Raw genomic sequence first — 24,840 nt, forward strand, 5'->3', positions numbered from 1 at the left:
TTAAACTTTTAATATATTTAATTTTAAGAATTTTTTATTTTAATAAAAAATAGGCACCATTTTTAAAACTATCAATTTGGCTCCAGTATTGTAAATAACCCAAACAAATCCCTACCCAGCAATCACTTGAACATAACAATCACCTTGCGTGGTTTATTTAAATACTCTCCTTCCATAAATTTTGAGTCTGAAAGAGAAACTCCTACAAGGGCATATGCAATAAGGTCAGCCGCATAAATAACCCTGTCCACGCCGATTCATTAGTAAATCACGACAGTAGTTTTTTAATGCCAAAACAAGATTTGTGTTGGCGCAAGCTGTTAGTAAATCTGGCCCCTGATATCTTGTTTTCAGCTATTAAATCATAGTTCACTTGAATTTTCATATTTATCCTCCTTGAACTGATTCTAACTACTTATTATGTTTATTTTAGATCAGATGGATGCAAAAGAGCAAAGACAAGAACTATATGAAGTTGAGGAGGAACATTGCAACTTCAAAACTCAAAATTGTTTCTCATTGACGGAAAACTGTAAACAGCACCAGAAAACACATAATGAAGTGAGAGATCATGTGTGTTGTGACTGTGGGAAGAGCTTTACAAAAGCTGGCTGTCTGAAACGTCACCAAAGAATTCATACTGGAGAAAAACCTTACAAGTGCTCATATTGTGACAAGAGTTTCACTCAGTCTGGAACTCTGAAAATACACGAGCGACTTCATACTGGAGAGAAGCCGTACCACTGTACTCAGTGTGAGAAGAGTTTCAAAGATTCAACAGGTTTGAGAAGTCATCTGCGCATTCACTCTGGAGAAAAACCATTTAACTGTGATCAGTGTGGTAAAGATTTTAAATTATCATCAAAACTAAAAGAACACCTGAAAACTCACATAAACGAGAGGCCTTATGCATGTTCATTTTGTGGAGAGTTTTTTACTCGACAGGATCATTGTAAACGACACCAGAAAAAACACACCAGTGAGAAAGATCATGTGTGTTCGGACTGTGGGAAGAGCTTTACTAGAGCTGACAATCTGACACAACATCAAAGAGTTCATATACTGGAGAAAAACCTTACAAGTGCTCATTGTGACGAGAGTTACCCTCAGTCGGGACACCTGAAATCACATGAGCGACTTCATGTTGGAGAGAAGCCGTACTGTACTCAATGTGAGAAGAGTTTCAAACATAAAAGAAGCCTTCTGACTCACATGAAGAAATGTCTTAAGAAGTCGTCACAATGAGCAACATTTCATTCATTCATCTTTTCTCACTAGATAAATACTTTGCAATTTTGTTGTACAAGAGTCAGTTGCTGTAGATAGAAAAAAAAATGTTAAACTGACTGAGTTGGTTGTTTTCTTAATTTGCAGATGGTTTGAAATGGCAGTTGCAAAGTTGCAAATGTGTACAAAAATAAAGTATTTATAGTGTCGAGTTTTGTTTTGTTTTTTGTTCCAGTAAACTTTTATTTATTTATTGAATTGGTAAAATAGATCCGAAACAATGCATTTTATACCTTAACTGGTTATTTTACTTGATGTATATCAAATTTATTTTGTTCTGCAAGACAGAAGGAAAATATATATTTTTGTTTATAAAAAATATTTTTTAAGTCCGTTCTGTGAGTGACGTCATCTGTAATGGACCGGTCGCGCGCCTGCTCTCAGAACAGCCTGTGGTTGGAGAGAGTCAGTCAGGTATGTTTTTGCAGTTCTCTGCGTTAAAGAGTGAAAATATGCTGTATTGAGTGAAGTTTCGAGCTGGTGTTAATTATAGAAGTGCCATAAAACAAGTTTTACTTGTGCGTTTTTCTGCTAACAGTTCGATGTATTTTTGGAGTTTTATTAACGCAAGTCTTTGTTTTATGTTGCCGCCTGCGCGCCAATTTAGAGCGCGGGGTTTTCCCTGTTAATAAGTTTCTCCACTTATAATTTTGGTGGATTGAGTCTGTGAAAATGGCGTTTAGTGTAGTAAATGTGTGTAGCTTTTATTTTTGATGTTAAATTTGTGTTTATAGCTATATCTGTAGGGAGGGAGGACGATACTTAAATGATTAGTTCACTTTGAAATGAAAATTAGCCCAACCTTTACTCACCCTCAAGCCGTCCTAGTTGTATATGACTTTCTTGTTTCTGACGAGAAATATTAATAAATATTCTGAGCTGAACAAAGTGCTTCCATCCATCATAAATATGTGCTCCACACGGCTCCGGAGTGTTAATAAAGGCCTTATCCATAAAAAAATCCATATTTAAACAAGTTATGAAGTCAAGTATCGAGCTTCCGCCAGACTGACTTCCATATTCAACGTACGCAGGAAGTATAAACCTCTTGCAGTTCACAAAGATTACGCTACGTCATGTGCCTTCTATTAAACTTACGGAAAAAGTGTAATTGACGCGACGCAAGTTTACACTTTCTTCGTAACTTGTACACAGAAGGCGGTCTGGCAGAAGCTTGATTTTTGATTTAAAGGGTTAGTTCACCCAAAAATGAAAATTCTGTCATTTATTACTCACCCTTATGCCGTTCCACACCTGTAAGACCTTCGTTAATCTTCGGAACGCAAATTAAGATATTTTTGTTGAAATCCGATGGCTCAGTGAGGCCTACATAGCCAGCAATGACATTTCCTCTCTCAAGATCCATTAATGTACTAAAAACATATTTAAATCAGTTCATGTGAGTACAGTGGTTCAATATTAATATTATAAAGCGACGAGAATGTTTTTGGTGCGCCAAAAAAAAACCAAAATAATGAATTATTTAGTAATGGCCGATTTCAAAACACTGCTTCATGAAGCTTCGGACCGTTATGAATCAGTGTGTCGAATCAGCGGTTCGGAGCTCCAAAGTCACGTGATCTCAGCAGTTTGGCGGTTTGACATGCGATCCGAATCATGAGGTTAAGTTAAAAGGATCTGGGAAAGAACAACCTGCTACAGAGGTCTTATGTGATTGCTGGGAGTGTTCGCAACAATGAACAGGTAAATGATTCAGTTGGAATATTAATACAGTAGCGGAAGTCTATGGTTTAAAGAGATTTGAGTATGGGCAAACACAGTATGGGGTAATGTCCCTCCATGGATATTTCCAATTCCCATTGTTGACTTGAAAGAAAGAATGGAATGAAAGGAATGCTGATAATATTATTTGGTTAAGTGGAAATATATACCAGTATTCACTAATGGCTCTAAAGATTCAAGGAATGATCATGTAGGAGTAGGAGTGTACATACCAGAGTTTGATGTGGCCATATGCAAAAGAATTAATGATAAATTATCTGTGTTTACAGCTGAGGTAGTAGCCATAATCTTGGGGTTGCAATGGGTAGAAGAAGAAAAACCTCAAAGAATAACCATCTGCTATGACTCTGTTGTAGCTCTCAATAGCTTGAATTCAACTGAAACCATAAGAGATGATTTATTGAAAGAAATATTCATCACAGGGGAGAGACAAATTTTTTGAATAAAGTCATCATTTTTGTTTTGTTTTTGCACACAAAAAGTATTCTCGTCACTTCATAATATATCAAGGTTGAACCACTGCAGTCATACGCTGATTCATAACGCTCCGAAGCTTCATGAAGCAGTGTTTTGAAATCGGCCATCACTATATAAGTCCTTATTTTGGTTTTTTTTGGCGCACCAAAAATATTGTCACTTTGTAATATTAATATTGAACCACTGTACTCACATGAACTGATTTAAATATGTTTTTAGTACCTTTATGGATCTTAAGAAAGGAAATGTCATTGCTCCCTATGTAGGCCTCATGGAGCCATCGGATTTAAACAAAAATATCTCAATTTGCGTTCCTTAACGAAGGTCTTACGGGTCTGGAACGGCATGAGTAATAAATGACAGAATTTTCATTTTTGGGTGAACTAACCCTTTAACGTGTCTTTTCTCATACATCCTTCAGCTGAAAGACGGTGAATCTAAAGGTGTGTCTTGATTTTCTGTCCTCTGTCAATAAACTGCAGACGTGGGAACGAAGAGCCTGGTGTCGGTCGATCATTTGAGGTGCTGGTGAAAGCCGCTACATAGAAGACATTTTTTGACAACGTTCACTGGTTCGTAATTTGATTTGTAAAATTGAAGTTCAAAATAAAATGTATTAACTAACATATTTATGAATTGTTTAAATTAGTTTAAATGCATGATGATTACTGACTGGTTAAGTTTATATATATTGTTAGATACCAATTGGAACTGTGAAAAATACGCAAATAATTTAGGGGTAGCCTATATGACGTTATGCACTTAGATCATAATCTTGTACAGCAGTTGTCATCCACATTTTGACTATATTAACAAGAGAATAACAGAATTAACCTTTATCTCATCAAAGATCTGATACTTGATAGTCAGATACCTGATCTCACTTGTTTTCTGTTATTAAATCAGGGTTCACTTGACTTTCCTCCAAAGAGAACTGAGATAACATGTTTTATTTACCTTTTTTCACTCTGTAGATTGAACTGAGTCATTAGCGATTATAACGTTACCTAGCTTGTTTGGTATAGCTTGTTTAATACCGTAGCTTGTTGGATAATAAGTCACTGATAGTCGGCTAATATTGTAGATCTACCGTTGTGTTGGGTTTTGCTCAATATGATGTTAAATGGGAGATCAGTGGGCTTGCTGCTGTTGAATATCTAAGTAAAAGACGTCCTCTGTCCCAGATGAAGCATAAAATACTATGTGGAGGATGCAAGATAATTTAATAATTGTAACATCACCACAGGGTGAACCTATGAACCTAACTCATATTTAAACAATTATCGTTTTGTGTTACACATATTATTACAAGTACAATTTTGGCTGTATTTGTGTCCCCTTCAAAAATTGCTCTTGAGAAATGTTGTTGTCCTCCCAACTGTTAGATGACATTTAAGCCCATAATTCTAACGACTTACTGTTTATTTCCGACCAGATGGATGTTAAAGAGAAAAGACAAGAACTGACGTGAAATTTCAAAGGCGATGATGCTGTAGTTTTGTTTTTTTTAGCCTGTTGAGACAAAAAAAAAAGCAGTTAATGTGCAAATGTAAAGATCTCAGACATCACCATAATGAATGAATTGAAAACGGGGAACTTTTGGCTTTTCAGAAGCTGTGTTAAACATGATGGTCCTGTACTTTTAAATGCAGATTGAACTAAACCAGTGATCACAGTTCACACCTGCAGTGAAGCTCCTCCCACAACAATTCACCAATAAATACTGGGAATATTCACATCATCCTACAAGAGAAGGACAAACTCCAGGTGTAGCAGCTGAAATCTGTGTGACTGTTAAAGATGGAGTTTATTAAAGAGGAGATTGAAGACACGAGTATTTCAGAACCATCCGGAATAAAAGATGAAGAAACTGAGGAACAAATAGGTTGGTGTCCATTCTTGATTCTTCATTGTTGACTGCTTTGGTAGATGTGAATTAATAATCAGTATATGGACGATAAATGATCAAGAAATACATCTTAATTATCATAAACTTGTATATAGTGGTTGTCAAACACATTTTACCTATATTAACAAGTGAATGACAGAACAAAACTTTGCCTCATGAAAGATCTGACACCTGATCTCTGTTGCTTTCTGCTAGTGATGTGCATCTCCATAACTGAGACTGATGCGATACGCATCTCGATGCATAGCCAACGATACGGTACATTTACGATACATATGAAGCAGCTACCGATTTGATGCGACATGATTCACCCCTATTACGATGCAGTGCGATCCAATTTCGATTCGATGCAATGGAAAAAAATATGATGCTATGCAATTTAATATGTAAGGTTCTATGAAATACTAATTTTTTCTCAAAACTCCATTTTATTATAATTATTTTTATTTATTTGTTTATTTTTCACCAAATTCTGTTTTCATTTTTCTGAATTCCATTTTAGTGGTTTAATTAAAAACATGTTATTAATTGAATTAATGAAAAGCAACCTTATTCATTTGAAATTCTGTGCTGTGTATTTACATTTTTCTGGTAATCAAATGAAGGAATAAAACATTCATTTATTTTTAATCAAATTAAATTTAAATAAACCCTTTCCTTTTATGGCAAACAAAGTGCTGCACTACAGTTGTACTGGTAAAATTAAAACATGGATGAAAAAATGTGTGATTAGTCCTTTAAAAATAAAGTCTTAATTATTGTATTATTATTATTATTATTATTATTATTATTATAAGTAGTAGTAGTATCACATTAAGACATACATTATACGGTACAGTAGTAATACAATAGTAGTATATTCAATTCAAATGTATTTGTAAAGCACTTTTCATGATACATATCTTTTCAAAGCAGCTTTACAGAACATGCATGTCAATATTACAATTTTGAGTAATACGTTATCAGAGGTGACTGTGTCCAAATTATGTAATTTCAGAAATGTACATATCCTCCTAGGACCCAGGAATAGACTTTTGTCCTCATTACATTTTAGTGATTTTTCTCTGACATCATACATGTCACAGTTTTAAGTCTGGATGTCCTGTAAAGAGCACATTCAGGGCTTTGCAGAGAAACCACATTTTTAGAGGTTTCTCCATGACAATAACAACTTCTTGGTCTTTAAATATTACTGAAAATCAAAATGGAAATATGATAATATTTTATAATTATCATTTAAATCGGATTAATTTTCAAATTGTTTGTCATAAATCAACATCTCAGGAAAATGTTATGGGGTTTATAATTGAAATATGACTTTCTGTTACGAAACAGGGCGTTGATTTCATACATGACCTCTGTAGAGGACACCAGGACTTAAATCATGTTTATCAGGCATTTTAGGAGATACAACAAGTGAATAGCGAAATAAATTATATATCAATATTCCTATTAATAATTAGATATTATTATGAAAATGTTGCCAATTATTACTCCCATTATTACACTTCTTTTTTCATTGCATGTTGCTCAAAGAACACATTAATATGCAAATTATATACAGTATATAGATACATTGTATTGAATGGGAAAACCCATATATGGCTATTTTACCCACATACTGCATAAAGTAAAATGGTATATCGATTCATTCCCTTCTATCTTTCATAACAGTTGAGAATCATCTTTATACAAAGTTTGGTTAAAAAAAAAATCCTGAAACCTAAAAATTGATTGGTGGTGATAAAAAAAAAATCCCATTGTTTTTGACATTTCATGTCATTTTATTTTTTAAACAATTTAGTCCTGGTGTCCACCACAGAGGACATAGCATAACATATGAATAAAATACAATTTTTCAAAAATGTTTTTTTTTTTTCCCATTTGTTTCTTATGCTCTAAACAATGTAATGACGTGAAAAAATACTAAATTCAAAACACTTTTTTTTTCTGGGTCATCATATTGTCAGATGACAGACACTGGAAAAAATACAGCAAGCACCACACGTGCTTCTAAAGGTATTTGCGTGTCTTTGCCATTCATTCATATGCAGAGCATGCAGGTTTTTGCGGTTTAATATTCACAGACACTAGTCCATATCACGATTTGATTTTGATTTAGTAAATCATTTTTTACCGATGCAAATATGTTAGAAACGATGCATCACAATACAAATGCCAACTTGTGTCTGATGCACGCTTTTTAAATCAATGCATCACATCGTTAAGTTTTATGCCAATGCACTGATGCTAATTTGTGAATCTTACCATCCTTACTTTCTGCTATTAAATCATGGTTTACTTGAACTGATTGTAACTTGATGTGTATTTTAGACCAGGTGGAAGTGAAACAGGAAAGAGAAGAACTGAATGAAGTGGAGGAGAAACATCATAACTTTAAAACTCAAAGAACCAAAGACAAAAAGCTGCACACCTGCACTCAGTGTGGAAAGAGTTTCACAGGAAAAGGAAGCCTTGAAAGACACTTAAGAATTCATACTGGAGAGAAACCGTTTACATGCACTCAGTGTGGAAAGAGTTTCACACAAAAAGGAAACCTTAACAAACACGTGAGATTTCACACTGGAGAGAAACTGTATAGATGCACTCAGTGTGGACAGTTTCACAGACAAAGGAAACCTTAACAAACACATGAGAATTCTCACTGGAGAGAAACCGCATACATTGTGGAAAAAGTTTCACATATTTAACTGATCTCAATTATCATCTGCTCTGTCATTCTGGAGAAAAGCCATTTAACTGATCAGAGTGGTAAAAAGTTCATTTCATCATCACAACTAAAACAACACTTGAAAGTTCATTCAGATGAGAAGCCTTATGTGTGTTCTCTCTGTGGAAAGAGTTTTTCAAGGCTGGATCATTTTAAACTGCACCAGAAAACACAATGAAGTGAGAGATCATGTGTGTTGTGAATGTGGGAAGAGCTTTACAACAGCTGAGTGTCTGAAACAGCACCAAAGAATTCATACTGGAGAAAAACCTTACAAGTGTGACAAGAGTTTCACCCAGTCTCAACACCTGAAATCACATGAGCGACTTCATACTGGAGACAAAGCCACACCACTGTACTCAGTGTGGAGAGAGTTTCACCCAATCAAATCAGCTAGTGACTCATTAAAAAGCATTGTTCTGTATCACAGTGAGCAAATGTTTTCTTCAGATCCAAAATCATGTGAGATTCACATAAAGTAAATGTGTAGTGTGGAAGAAAAATGTCATGTCTGGAGGAAACCAGGCACCGCTCATCACCTGGCCAATACCATGTTTTTCAGCGTCAGGAACTGGGAGACTAGTCAGGATCGAGGGAAAGATGAATGCAGCAATGTACAGAGACATCCTTGATGAAAACCTGCTCCAGAGTGCTCTGGACCTCAGACTGGGGCAAAGGTTCATCTTCCAACAGGACAACGACCCTAAGCACACAGCCAAGATAACAAAGGAGTGGCTATGGGACAACTCTGTCAATGTCCTCGAGTGGCCCAGCCAGAGCCCAGACTTGAACCCGATTGAACATCTCTGGAGAGATTAGAAAATGGCTGTGCTCTTAACCTGATGGAGCTTGAGAGATCCTGCAAAGAAGAATGGGAGAAACTGCCCAAAAATAGGTGTTCCAGGCTTGTAGCATCAAACTCAAAAAGACATGAGGCTGTAATTGGTGCCAAAGGTGCTTCAACAAAGTATTGAGCAAAGCCTGTGAATACTTATGTTCATATGATTTTTTTTGCTTTTTTATTTTAAATAAATTTGCAAAGATTTCAAACAAACTTCTTTCACGTTGTCAGTATGGGGTATTGTTTGTATTATTTTGAGTGCGCTGTGAATACTTTCCGGATGCACTGTACATTTTATCGTCATCTCGACATGATATCGTTTAATGCCGAGTCCTATTCAAAAACCATGTTTTTGCCACAATGTCTTAATTTAGGGGCCGGTGTCTCCCTACACAGCACGTAGTTTAGAGTCATGTGAGATGTTTTTCTGTCATTATGAAGCCAAACAGTTAACATGCCAAAAAATTCTTTAAATATAAATAACTTTTGGACAAGTATTAAGGAAAAGTATTAAAACAGACCTGACATACCTCACAAATGTTGATGAACTTGGATGGCTGCTCTTTAAAGTATTAGTTCACCCAAAAAAGAAAAATGTCATAATTTACTCTCCCTCATGTCGTTCCAAAACCATAAGACTTTTGCTAATCTTTGAAACACAAATGATGATATTTTTAATATTCTCTCAATTTTTGTCCATCCATTGCAAGTCTGGGAGTCCAACATTTTTTAATCTTCTGAACAGACATGATTGCTTTATATGATATGAACAGATATAATTTAGGATTTTATTCATGTATAAATATTGATATGGAATACTACAATAACTTTGTATTTGTGAAGCTTAAAAGTACGGATTATCTAGACTGTAAATGGATAAAAATAAATTAAAAAAGATGAGAGAATATTAAAAATATCTTCATTTGTGTCCCATAGATGGACAAAAGTCTTATGGGTTTGGAAAGGCATGAGGGTGGGTAAATAATGACATTTTATTTTTATGTGAACTATTCCTTTAAGGAAGGAAGACCAAGGAGAAGGGCTCCTCTCCACAGTTGGTTTGTGTTCTGCAATGAATAACACGGACATCAATTATTTAAAAAAAATGTCAAAAAGTAATACTGTTGTTGCATAAACATTTTAAGTATGTTAAACAGGCAGAAGACGACTGAAACATTTATTTTCTAAAAATAAACTCGCATAAACTCAAAAGAATGAGGCACTCTTAGGTCTCTGGCTTGATACATCTACAAAAAACAAACATGGTTTTATCAAAAAACAATTGATAACGATGTGGAATTTTAAACTTTACTTACCATAAATCATCTTTCCCTCTGAGAAAATCACACATCCTCGCACAGCAGTCGCCTGTCGTTTATTCCCGACGTGGGCAAAATGAACACACAAGTCTGAAATATTACATGCAAAACATTCATTTTAACACTTATCGCTTCAACACCATCAAAATAAACCAACCTTTATTACATATCGCTGTTTCAGTTCCTTAAGGAAAACTAAATTCATTACATTCGGGTTAATCGTGAAGATAAAAAAAAAAAATTTAAAATGTGAATCAAATGTGTTGATTACCCTCCATTAACAAACTTCAAAAAACTTGTAAATATGACACAAGAAACCCACTACATTAAAAATGTCTCTTCGGTTCAATAAAAGCGCCGTTAAGACATGAGACGAATGAGGCAAAAATTTCCATCTAAGTTCTTTTCTAACTTTTTTCACCTTCAAATACATCTCAAAATACTCTTGAACAGAAACAATTAAGAATATCTTTAATTTTTTATCTTTACTTACCATAAACCGTCTACCACTCGCTTCCATCCGAAGACGCTGAGAAAATGGCGGCTTCTTGCACTGGAGTCGTCAGTGCTGTTAACGTGCTCTCTTTCACATCCGCGTTCCTAACCCAGCACTGCTGGGTTAAGATTAAGAATTATTTTCAACCCAAAATTGGGTTAAATTAACCCAGCATCCTTACCCAGCAGTCTCAACCCAACGTTTGGGTTTAAAAAATAACCCAGCATTTTTTACAGTGTATAGTGAAATAAACTTGTGTTTTGTGACATTAGTTTTGTGGAAGTTGTTTTTGAGTTGTAACTTTTAGCTCTTTCATTTCTTTAGCACTTTCATTTAAATATATAAATTAAAGATTTTTTTTATAAGACGTCATTTATTTATAAATACACAAATTTCTCAAGTTCACTTTAGGTTTGTATAAGAATATTGATGACTTATGAAAAATTTCCATCCATAGGCTCGGTATAATAAATGTTATAATTCTGAGGCAGGACCAGATTTTAAAGTAGATTTCAAAGGTTTGTCTCAGCTTGTTAAATGAAATTAAATTAAACTATACTGCAATAATCAGGGTATCTTTAATCCGTGTATCATTCATTCAGTAATTTTTTGACTTAATGTTGAAAGTAGAATAATGACTCCTTTTTTGTTTTTTTATAAAAAAAAAAAAATAAAAAAAACACCAACAAGAATTCTCGATTTTTCATTTTTCGTTCAGGGGTAGAAAAATGAATAAACAGGTTGAATATTCGATTTCTACATGTGGGCGGGAATTAAATGCCCCTTTCTGCTGATTGGTCAGCCGAAGATCAAACCGTGCCGTCATCAGTTCTTCCTCAGTTCTGCACAGAAGAATAATAGTCTGCAGTTGTACGGATTCTTAACACGTTTATTGCAACTACATTTCATCTTTTTCTCATCAAACAACCAGACGAACTAAAGGCTCAACACAACCTGTACTGGGTCACGGCCTAGACAGGGCTTTCTTCTTTGTAGACCAGCAGTTCTCAAAGTGCCAATTTGCTATAGCCTACATAAGTCACGTTTTTAATCATGTGATCATCGGTGACTTATATAGGCTTATATAATGCATTTAACGTCAAATAATCTAAATGTAGACTTTTAAAAGTAGGCGTGTCAAGAAATCGCTGTTTTGGTTCATGTTTATGGCGTGTGCCAGAAAGATATTTCAAGGAGACCGAGATACGCTAAAGCAGCGCATTCTGTTGTAGTACAGTTTGTAATCATTTTGAATGTACACAAATAAAAAAAGACATTTTACCATTTTGAATTATGTCCTACTTATATCTATATGACTATAAAGAGTATTAGCTTAAGTTATTTCCCCTGCTGAGTGACCAAGTGATCGCGCCGGCGCCTCGCGCTCACACAGCGTAAGTTCTGGCATTGCTAACTTGACATCGCAGCCTGTTCATTATCAAAATAAAATACAGTCAACCAAACTCAATTTAATTTGTCTGTTGTACAATATAAAGGCAGTGCCGGTCACTTGCTGTTATTCCAGACTCTCTGCATGTGAAGATGCTGATTTACGTGTGTATTGGGACCCGACTGAAGTACGAGCCTTCTTTACATTAATAATTTAGCATCCAAATGTTCACAAATATGGAAACTTTGGACCAAATGAGAGATGCATTAGCCCAATGTTGGTGCAGTTTCAGGGTCGATTCAAATAAATTAGTTTAGGCTTGGCTTTAAAATAAATGCTTGTAATGAATTACACCATATATAGGCTATTTTTAGGCTACTATGTATATTTTTATTATACATGGCTACTTATATTTTTTCATTCTTGTTTTTTCCTGAATACCATTCATTTAAAGATTTGTCATGGAGTAAGAGGAAGTATACACATAGCCTACATGTTTATAATGTTTGTTAATGTAGTATTTGTGTAAACAAATTCTCTTATGGCTATAACTATGCATGTAAGAGAAATGGGCTAGGCTATTATATATGTTTATTTCATAAATATGAACTTCTTAGGCCTGTTTTGTTTAGCTGGCCAACTCTCAAAATCTTTGTGGGAAAGCTGCGGGACGAACTGAACAGAGCGGAGAGAACGCACAATGACTTTCCTCTGTTTGGAAGTTTAGTTGTCAGAGAAAATAACACACCATTTTGTTTGACATCAATTAATACTCATTATTAATGAAATAAACTCAGCAAAAACAAAGTTATGACTGCTGTGTATTTCCTGTACACTGGTTCCTATTTGCTTAGAGTCAGTGCTTCAGAAATTTGATTTTACATTGTCAATATAATTATTTGCATCTTTTCTTACTCGATAATTACTTTGCAAAATCTGCTTGAATAAGACATATTCATGTGATTTACTTAATTACTAATGTTTACTATATTTTTTCCTGATTGTTCAAGAGTCATTTGCTGTAGTTACAAAATAATAGATGTAAAATGTTAAACATACTAAAAAATATAGAGTTGATTTGCAGATGGTTTAAAATGCTATTAAAACTGCTGCAGTAAGTTGCAAGTGTGTATAAATATAAAGGATTTGCAGTGGTTTTATTTTTACTTTTATGTTTTATTATTGAAGTGGTAAAATAGATTCTGAAACAATTAATTATATGTATTAAACAATTCATTGTTTAAATTCATTTACTTTATGTATATTGTCTTTATTTTGTTCTGCAAGGCAGAGGGAAAATATGTATTTTTGTTTATAAATAATTTTTTTTTAATAGCATATAAACAAATGTACAAAATAGGTATTAAACAAACAATATTAACAATTAACAATTCTCAAAAGCAGACATAGTTGCAGTTACAATATGTAACAGTGAAGTTTTACATAAAATGTACAATCGTAAAGGGCAATGAAGAACAAAAAAAAAGTAAATTTAATAATAGAAAGCATTTATAGAAAAGTAAGTTCTTACAAGGGGTAGCAAGGAGTTATAGGGCACTTAGTTCACTGAAGAAATTGGCAACTGTAGTAGCTTTTTCATTTGAAAGGGCATCAAGAGAAGCAGCCAAAATTTTAAGTTCGTTAGAAAAGTGAGGAAAGGACGGTGGGGTTTTCAGAAATCTACATTTATGAATGAAGTATTTAGCAACTTCGAAAAGGTTGTAAATCAAGTAATGTTGTGAACAATCTTTCTTAAGTACACCAAATTTAATTTGTTTGTATTCAAGGGGTTTTACACATGTAATTATACATGACATTTTACTGCACAATTGGGTCCAAAACAACTTTGAATAATTACAATTAAAAAAAAAATATGTTCAGTGGTTTCAATATCATTTACACAGAATTGACAAGAGTTTTCTCCAATGTCAAATTTTGATTTGAGGAGTTCTTTAGATGGGTATGTGTCATTTATTATTTTAAAATGAAGTTCTTTCACTTTAGGGAGACTTAGAAAGTTCATTCTCATTTCCTTCACCTCTTTAGGGTTAAAATCTTTGAAAACATAATATCGTTTAATTCTATTTGGATGAAGTTTATCAATGAAAAATATTTTGTTTATAAATAATATTTTGAGTTCGTTCTGTGTGTGACGTCATTTGTAATGGACCGGTCGCGCGCCTGTTATCTCAGTCAGAACAACAGCCTGTGAGAGTCAGTCAGGTATGTGTTTACAGTTTTCTGCGTTAAAGAGTGAAGTTTCGAGTTGGTGTTAATTATAGAAGTGCTATAAACACGGAACAAGTTTATGTGTGCGAATCATCAGTTCGATGTATTTTTGGAGCGCTGCGTTTTCCCTGTTAATTCCCACATATAATTTTGCTGGATTGAGTCTGTGGACATGTCGTTTAGTGTAGCTTTCATTTTGATGTTAAAATGTATGTTTATAGCCATATCTGTGACCTGTGTATTCGATGAATTGCAGTTACTGTTAGGGAGGACGATATTTAACGTGTCTTTTCTTATACATCCTTCAGCTGAAAGATGGTGAATCTGAAGGTGTGTGTGTTGATTTTCTGTCCTCTGTCAGTAAACTGCAGATGTGATCCCGAAGAGCCTGGTGTTCACTGGAAGTGCTGGTAAAATCCGCTACATGTAAGATATTTTTTTTGACAGCATTCACTGGTGTGTAATTTGATTTGTAAATTGAAAGTTAAATGAAAATGTATTATCCGAATCACCATTATCTTTTAATTCTACAGTTATTTTCTACATAACATATTAATTTCAATGTAAAAAATATATATATAATAATAATGGCTGACATATTTATGAATTGTTTTAATTAGTTTTAAATGCATGATGATTACTGACTGTTTGGTTAGTTGTGAAAAATAAGCAAATAATTTATATGATATGAATGCACTTTGATCATAATCTTGTACAGCAGTTGTCATCCACATTTTGACTGTATTAACAAGAGAATGACAGAATTAACCTTTATCTCATCAAAGATCTGACACTTGATAGTCAGATACCTGATCTCACTTGTTTTCTGTTATTAAATCAGGGTTCACTTGACTTTTCTCCAAAGAGAACTGAGATAACATGTTTTATTTACCTTTTTTCACTCTGTAGTTTGAACCGGGCATTAGCGATTATAACGTTACCTAGCTTGTTTGGTACCGTAGCTTGTGGGATAATAAGTCACTGATAGTAAGCTAATATTGTAGATCTACCGTTGTGGTTTTGCTCAATATGATGTTAAGTGGGGGATCAGTGGGCTTGCTGCTGTTGAATATCTAAGTAAGAGACGTCCTCTGTCACAGACGAAGCATAAAATAACTACTATATGGAGGATGCAAGATAATTTAGTAATTATAACATGGTCACGAGGTGAATCTATGAACCTAACTCATATTTAAACAACTTTTCGCTTTGTGTTACACATATCCTTACAAGTACAATTTTGGCTGTATTTGTGTCCCCTTCAAAAATTGCTCTTGAGGAATTTTGTTTATTGTCCTCCCAACTGTTAGATGACATTTAAGCCCATGATTCTAACAACTTCATGTGTTTATTTCAGACCAGATGGAAGTGAAAGAGAAAAGACAAGAACTGAAGTGAAATTTCAAAGGTGATGATGCTGTACTTTTAAATGCAGATTGAACAAAAACTCCAGGTGTAGCAGCTGAAATCTGTGTGACGGTTAAAGATGGAGTTTATTAAAGAGGAGATTGAAGACATGAGTATTTCAGAACCATCCGGAATAAAAGATGAAGAAACTGAGGAACAAATAGGTTGGTGTCCATTCTTGATTCTACATTGTTGACTGTTTTGGTAGATGTGAATTAATAATCAGTATATGGATGATAAATGATAAAGAAATACATCTAAATGATCATAACCTTGTATACAGCAGTTGTCAAATACATTTTACCTTTACACTAGGCCAGTGTTATATATTTTGTTCAGTTGAGTACAATATCCCAAATATCCCAAACTATTTTTAAATTGTGAGAAAATTGCAATTGTAACCAAGGCTCCGGGACGTGTGAGGAGTCGCCTGTCAATGGCGTCATACCCGCGTTACCCTCGGTTTCCGGTTTTATTTTGTAGAAACCATGGAAACACCAAAGACGCTTTAATATATCACGTTTTAATAGGCAAGGGAACAACTGTTTGGTTACGTTTATAGACAGAAAGCTAATTGTTGTTAAATAGCTCAACACGTTTAGTCTTAAGGTCTTTGCACACTGAGTCCGAAATTCGCATCCGAAATGTTCGCACGTTAAAAAATAAATACGACCTCACGTTGTGTCAATCACGTTTACACACTGCCTCCGAAACTTTCGTCCGTCATAAAAAAAATTCAGATCAGGTTCGACTTTCTGCGTTTTTCGCATCCGTGGCACGCATTTTGAGAGACGTTTTGACAATTCAGAGCCACCGTACAAGCAGACGCCAAAATCCAGAATGCCATCTGACAAGTAATACAGAATTTTCTCCATTATACAATAGGTTATAAAGTTAATTGCATGCCATTTATCAACACAAGCCATCCAGCATTTCATATGATATTCTAAAATTGATCTATTTCACTGCAGTGTGTCTCAAACAAGTGTCTCAAAGCAGCAGCCGAGCGAACGCACAGATTAACGTTATAACATCATTTTCAACACTCTCAAATGTATCTAATATGATAAACAGAGCTGCGTTACCTCATACTCATGACCGGAAAAGCGGAAGTGGCGCCGGCGTCTGTGGCATAATAAAAGTTGCGCTGCTCGTGAGGCGTGTGTTGCGCAATCGCTCCAGCGGCCTCGTTCAGCTCCCACAACACTCGGTCCTGCTCTGCTTCATTTCCACTGGCAGTTGAGGTGGAGACCACATGTCCCAAGATTCCGCGCTCAAACTTGCCGTCATCAAGCTACGAATTTGTTTTGAATAGGCCTCTAGCGACCTCTAGCAGACAGAAATCTTACATATTGCACCTTTAACTTTAGAGGTTTTGTTGTGGAGTGCATGAGGGGAAGTAAAATAGATCAGTTTTGTTCATAATTTATGTTTACAAACATTATAAACAAAGCTATATTGGCTAGGCTATTTGTAAACATTTATTACTTTATTTACCGGCAATTTACATTATTTCTGAATGTAATAATAAAATGTGACGTAGCCTATACGCAACTTATCTTTTTTCCTCTTAGGAATAGCGTCAGTATTTTTAACCATGCAGCAAACATTTTAAAATATCTTGAAAAAATACTTTAATTTATAAACCGTTGATAGTTTTTCATTTCGTTTAATAGGTACATTTGGACAGAATCTGTTATAAAAGATAATTGTAGGCCTATTGGCTAAGACGGCAAATACAAGACTTTGTTTTTTAATAAATAAAATGCTGTACGTATTATTATTATTGTTATTTAGGCTACATGCAAAAAAAAAAGGTAAAAAAAACAAAGGTATTAACCATTATTTTTTCTCATTAAACTGGTTTCGGAATGTTAATAATACAGAAGGAACGCAGGAACAGAAACTTTAAAATACTGATTCTGCTCGGAGTGAAATGATTGAATTTTTTTTTTCCGTTTTTAAGCCCTGGTCACAAGTTAAACCATACTTTTATTTTGATGGGTTGCTGTGAAGATCTCGAAGTTTTTGTGTGTGTATATGATATGACAATAGGTTTTCTCAATTAAACGGTAAAATGCTCATGACTCTCAGAGCAGCTCTGCAGATGAAGTTTGTGTCGTCATATAGTCAGATGACAGACGCTGACAAAACACTGCGAGCACCACACATGCTGCTTCAGTATGTGTTGTAAACGTATTTGTGCGTCTGCGCCATTCATTCATATGCAGAACTTGCAGGATTCATATTCAAATAGTATTCTTGCGGTTTAATATTCACAGACACTAGTCCATATCGCTATTTGATTTAGATTTAATAAATCTTTTTTTACAGATGCAAATATGTTAGAAACGATGCATCACGATACAAATGCCAACTTGTATCCGATGCACACTTTTTAAATCAATGCATCACATCGTTAACTTTTATGCCAATGCACTGATGTGAATCTGTGAATCTTTACCATCCCTACTTTCTGCTATTAAATCAAGGTTCACTTGAACTGATTCTAACTCTGTGTATTTTAGACCAGGTGGAAGTAAAACAGGAAAGAGAAGAACTGAATGAAGTGGAGGAGGAACATCATAACTTTAAAACTCAAAGAAGCAAAGCCAAAAAGCTGAAAACCTGCACTCAATGTGGAAAGAGTTTCACAAGAAAAGGATTCCTTACAATACACATGAGATTTCACACTGGAGAGAAACCGTATACATGCACTCAGTGTGGAAAGAGTTTCAGACAAAAAGGACACCTTACGACACACATGAGATTTCACACCGGAGAGAAACCGTATACATGCACTCAGTGTGGAAAAGGTTTCACACAAAAAGCAAACCTTAAAACACACTTAAAAATTCACACTGGAGAGAAACCGTATACATGCACTCAGTGTGGAAAGAGTTTCAAAGAAAAAGGAGACCTTAACAATCACATGAGAATTCACACTGGAGAGAAACCGTATACATGCACTCAGTGTGGAAAAAGTTTCACAGAAAAAGGAACCCTTAACAATCACATGAGAATTCACACCGGAGAGAAACCGTATACGTGCACTCATTGTGGAAAGAGTTTCAGAGAAAAAGGAACTCTTAACAATCACATGAGAATTCACACTGGAGAAAAGCCGTATATGTGCACTCAGTGTGGAAAGAGTTTCACAGAAAAAGGAGACCTTAACAAACACATGAGAATTCACACTGGAGAGAAACCGTATACATGCACTCAGTGTGGAAAATGTTTCACACAAAAAGGACAACTTAAAACACACTTAAATATTCACACTGGAGAGAAAACGTATACATGCACTCAGTGTGGAATGAGTTTCACATATTTAACTGATCTCAATTATCATCTGCTCAGTCACTGTGGAGAAAAGCCATTTAACTGATCAGTGTGGTAAAAAGTTTATTACGTCAACACAACTAAAAAAACACCTGAAAGCTCATTCAGGTGAGAAGCCTTATGTGTGTTCTTTCTGTGGAAAGAGTTTTTCAAGGCTGAATAATTTTAAACTGCACCAGAAAACACATGATGAAGTGAGAGATCATATGCTTTGACTGTGGGAAGAGCTTTACTAGAGCACCAACAAATTCATACTGGAGAAAAACCTTACAAGTGCTCATTTTGTCAATCACATGAGCGAGTTCATACTGGAGAGAAGCCATACCATCGTACTTGGTGTGGAAAGAGTTTCACCTAATCACATTATCTAGTCTCTTATTAAAAAGCATTGTTCTGTGTCACTGTGAGCAAATGTTTTCTTAAGATCCAAAATGTTCAAGTAAATCATGTGAGATTCACATAAAGTAAATTTGTAGTTAGTTAACTAATAAACTAGTGTTGCTGTAAAATGCCACAAAATTTGTGTTTTATATGTTGGAGAACAAGAAAATTATTGATGTTTTTCTTTGATTGAAAGCTTACTCAAAGAAATATCAAAATTATAGGAGACTGGAAAAACAACAATAATCAGTCATTTGTCAATATATGAAACAGTTCCCTCAATTTGAGTTATTAGATTTAATATGGAGGGTTTTTTTTTTTCTCACTTTTGTTTGTTTAGTTATATAAATGTTATATATGTTGTATATATTTTTATATATGTTGTTTCATAAACAGGTTTATTTAAAAGTCTACACATTTCTCTGCAACATAAAAGTTGTATAAGCTCTGTACAATAACAACAAATAAAATTACCATTTTACTGTCAATGAATGATTTTGTGAGCAAAAGTTACCTACAAATTCAGTACTTTAAATAAACTGAGAATCAGATAAAGGAAATGTATAGTGAAAAAAAACTTGTGACATTAGTTTTGTGAAAGTTGTTTTTGAGTTGTAACTTTCTGACTTGTCATTTAGCTGTCACTTTCATTTCAATATATACAAAAAATCATAAGACATTTATTAATAAATTTACAAATTTCTCAAGTTCACTTTAGGTTTGTTAAAGAATATTGTTGACTTGACAAATTTCCATCCATAGTCTCTGTATAATAAATGTTCTAAAACTTAAAATGTTCTAAGAATAATAGTCTGCAGTACGGATTCTTAACGCATTTATTGCAACCAGTGTTGGGCACGTTACTTAAAAGTAATTATAGTTACTAGTTACTCCTCGGTCACTGAGTTACATCATTAAAAAAGTAACTAACTACCAGGGAAAGTAACTATTGCATTACTTTTTTTTTTCTCCCAAATATGTCAAATAACTTGGATGCCCCCAGTATTAAATAAGTTAAATGAATGAAATAGACACTAAATACAAAAAACTATTATTATAAAACGTACACTAATCTACACTAAATTTAATGTTGTTGTGGGACAATGTGAGAGACACCTATCAAATTCAATATATTATTGTAAATATCATTACTGTAGTGGAAACAGTAAAACACAGTAGATGGTTTAGAACTTTTAATATTTATTGCACAGGCCAACAAATAAGTCTAAAAATAAATTATGCTTGATCCGACTCGACTCATGGACTTTGGAAGAATTGTATCTTAATTTTAATCAATGTTTCATCAATCAACCTGGATTTAATAAATAAGTAGCAAATATAGCAGACAATATAATCATGACATGGAGGCGCCGGCGCGATCACTTGCACGTGAACTGGAGCGCTTCTTATAGGAAAATGAACCAAAACTCAGCGGCTGCTTGCCTCACAGATATGAGAAATATATCTATAGAAAGCTTGAAATGTCTTCTTTTAAACAAAATAATTCAAAACGAAAAGAAATAGGCTACTCTCTGATTACGTAATCCGAATGAAATGTGCATTCTAGGCGCGTCCACTGCGGAGATGATGAAAGTCAGCAATGTCAACTTCATCTTTGCAGCCGACATTGATTCAGAAAACATTAGTTTATTAATAAACAATTAAAATATCTCCTTGCTGTTTTTTGTCACATTCATAATCATTACTTTTGCCGGTTCTTTATGGCAATTAGCTTTATGTTGCACACATAATATTATGTAAAATGTTCATTATAATTGTTTATTCTATCTAGTATTTAAGAAATTAAATTAACATAAATGTGATTAGTCAAATAATGGCTTAAATGAACAACTACTGGTCGACTAGAAAAAACCCATTTCACATATTTTCGATCCAGAGCACAGAGCATCGTACATTATTATCAGTTTAAATTTGTATTTGTGTATGACTAACCTGTACTATTTCTTTACAACAAAATGTTTTGCAGGTCTATCATCTGTAGTCACATACCAATCATCATCAGTTAGCTAATGTGTCCCACCCCAACACACACACCAGAGAAAAAACTTTGCAGGTCCTTTGGCTGAGAAAGAGCCTACTCGAATGAAAACCAATTCAGTGAGCTCAATTGTAGTAACGCCGCATTTTATTGTCAGTAACGGTAACGGCATTGTAACGGGGAAACAGTAATTTGTTTGATTACTTGTTACTGAAAAAAGTAACGCCGTTATTAACGCTGTTTATTTATAACGCCGTTATTCCCATCACTGATTGTAACTACATTTAATCTTTTTCTCATCAAACAACCAGACGAACTAAAGGCTCAACACAACCTGTACTGGGGCACGACCTAGACAGGGCTTTCTTCTTTGTAGACCAGCGGTTCTCAAAGTGCCAATTTGCTATAGCCTACATAAGTCACATTTTTAATCATGTGATCATCAGTGACTTACATAGGCTTATATATTGCATTTAACATCAAATAATCTAAATGTAGACTTTTACAAGTAGGCGTGTCAAGAATTCGCTGTTTTGGTTCATGTTTACGGCGTGTGCCAGAAAGATATTTCAAGGAGACCGAGACACGCTAAACCAGCGCATTCTGTTGTAGTACAGTTTGTAATCATTTTGAATGTACACAAATAAAAAAGATATTTTACCATTTTGAATTATGTCCTACTATTATCTGTATGACTATAAAGAGTATTAGCTTAAGTTATTTCCCCTGCTGAGTGACCAAGTGATCGCGCCGGCGCCTCGCGCTCACACAGCGTAAGTTCTGGCATTGCTAACTTGACATCGCAGCCTGTTCATTATCAAAATAAAATACAGTCAACCAAACTCAATTTAATTTGTCTGTTGTACAATATAAAGGCATTGCCGGTCACTTGCTGTTATTCCAGACTCATTTCTCTGCATGTGAAGATGCTGATTTACGTGTGTATTGGGACCCGACTGAAGTATGAGCCTTCTTTACATTAATAATTTATCATCCAAATGTTCACAAATATGGAAACTTTGGACCAAATGAGAGATGCATTAGCCCAATGTTGGTGCAGTTTCAGGGTCGATTCAAATAAGTTTAGGCTTGGCTTTAAAATAAATGCTTGTAATGAATTACACCATATATAGGCTATTTTTAGGCTACTATGTGTATTTTTTATTATACATACTTGTATTTTTTTTTCCTGAATACCATTCATTTAAAGTCATGGAGTGAGGGGAAATATACGCATAGCCTACATGTTAATAGTGTTTATAATGTTTGTTAATGTAGTATTTGTGTAAACAAATTCTCTTATGGCTATAACTATGCATGTAAGAGAAATGGGCTAGGCTATTAAATATGTTTATTTCATAAATATGAACTTTGCATCTTCTATACACTGTCTATTAGTCTACTTCTTAGGCCTGTTTTGTTTAGCTGGTCAACTCTCAAAATCTTTGTGGGAAAGCTGCGGGACGAACTGAACAGAGCGGAGAGAACGCACAATGACTTTGCTTTGGAAGTTTAGTTGGCAGAGAAAATTACACACACCATCAATTAATACTCAATATTAATGAAATAAACTCAGCAAAAACAAAGTTATGACTGCTGCGTATTTCCTGTACACTGGTTCCTATTTGCTTAGAGTCAGTCAATAATTATTTGCATCTTTTCTTAATGGATAATTACTTTGCTTGAATAAGACATATTCATGTGATTTACTTAATTACTAATGTTTACTATATTTTTTCCTGATTGTTCAAGAGTCATTTGCTGTAGTTACAAAATAATAGAAGCTGTAAAATGTTAAACATACTGAAAAATAGAGTTGATTTGCAGATGGTTTAAAATGCCATTAAAACTGCTGCAGTAAGTTGCAAGTGTGTACAAATATAAAGGATTTGTAGTGTGGAGAGGTTTTTGGGTAACTGTGCCAGCAAACTTTTATTTGTTTTAATCGGAAAAAATTCTGAAACAATTAATTATGTGTTAAACAATTAATTGTTTATATTCCTTTATGTGTATAACATCTTTATTTTGTTATATAAGACAGAGGGAAAATATGTATTTTTGTTTATAAATAATATTTTGAGTTCGCTTTGTGAATTACGTCATCTGTAATGGACCGGTCGCGCGCCTGCTCTTCAGAGTCAGTCAGGTATGTCTCTCCTGTGCTCTGCGTGAATGAGGGAAATATGCTGAATTAACTTAATTTTCGATTTGGTATTAATTATAGAACTGCCATAAAACCGGAACAAGTTTATATATGCGCTTTTCTGCCAACAGTTCGATGTATTTTTGGAGTTTTATTAACGCATGTCTTTATTTTATGTTGCCGCCTGCGCGCCAAATTTAGAGCGCGGGGTTTTCCCTGTAGTTTCTCCACATATAATTTTGTTGGATTGACTGTGTGGAAATATCGTTTATTGTGGTAAATTAGTGATGTGGAAACCGAGGCTTTCTGAAGCGTTTGAGGCTTTCATCAAATTGTGCCGAAAAATGGTTCATTACTCGAAGCTTAACACAATACGCATTAGCGACATCTGTTGGTCAGACTTGTTTTCTCAGCCATATCTAACAAATCATCGCGGAGCAAAGGAAAAAGCACATGACCAAAAAAAGCTTCTTAAGTCTGTGACATACAAGAGTGCAATCAATCTGGGATCAATACAGTTCTATCTAATCTAAAGTAATTTGTGTCAATGAGACCCGTGTCATGTGTAGCCTGGTCAACGGATTCAACGGATCAATAATATATAATATACAAGTATGTGATCATAATTAATAATTGACATGAATAGTTTTTAAATAAATATTTAGTTTGAGCCGTTTAACACTTATGTTCTGTTTGGGTCTCTGAGACCCCAGCTTTAAAACATGATTAAATGCAGTAAAGTGACTTGCATTCAGTTTCTGTCTGGTGTTGAGGTTACAGTTGACTTACTGAATCCCAAATAAGTGCACACACAACATAAAATGTTGTTTAAAAAGTCGATGTGAAGTCATACAATGATGAGCAATGAAGTGATGGGATAATCATTTCCCTTTCATGCATAAGGTGGGGTCGCAAAGTGGCAATTTTTTCAAACCAGCTGTCCCGACCTTCCGATACTGCGTGATGTTCGAAGCTTAAAACGTCATCAATCACGTGGTATTGTCATTTCGATACAAGTATTGGTACAGTGTGTGATACAATAGTGCTTTGAAAACTACGTCAGAGCATCGGAGCCCCGATATCAACCGTCCCATCACTATGGTAAATATGTGTAGCTTATATTTTCATGTTAACATGTATGTTTTA

General features: G+C 34.5%; 2 protein-coding genes across 18 annotated transcripts in view; both read left to right on the forward strand.

Moving 5' to 3' along the window:
* The window catches only part of LOC127495736 (gastrula zinc finger protein XlCGF7.1-like), an 89,389-nt gene that overhangs the window by 34,626 nt on the left and 29,923 nt on the right, over window positions 1–24,840 (forward strand). The window lies entirely within an intron of this gene.
* Window positions 1–24,840, forward strand: part of LOC127495716 (gastrula zinc finger protein XlCGF8.2DB-like) — a 57,272-nt gene that overhangs the window by 29,707 nt on the left and 2,725 nt on the right. For 3 of the 13 annotated variants that reach the window (XM_051862785.1, XM_051862782.1, XM_051862789.1), the window contains exon 1: window positions 23,704–24,795. The exons of 2 other annotated variants lie outside the window; for them this stretch is intronic. Coding sequence is in view for 6 of the 11 variants with exons in the window: in XM_051862795.1 (XP_051718755.1) it covers window positions 15,909–15,993; window positions 18,358–19,217 (945 nt within the window). In the remaining 5 variants the exon portion in view is untranslated. 8 more of the 13 variants (XM_051862795.1, XM_051862781.1, XM_051862787.1 and 5 more) reach the window with 8 other exon arrangements.

The sequence above is a fragment of the Ctenopharyngodon idella genome, chromosome 15 (genome assembly GCF_019924925.1).
Source record: "Ctenopharyngodon idella isolate HZGC_01 chromosome 15, HZGC01, whole genome shotgun sequence".
NCBI classification, from domain to species: domain Eukaryota; kingdom Metazoa; phylum Chordata; class Actinopteri; order Cypriniformes; family Xenocyprididae; genus Ctenopharyngodon; species Ctenopharyngodon idella.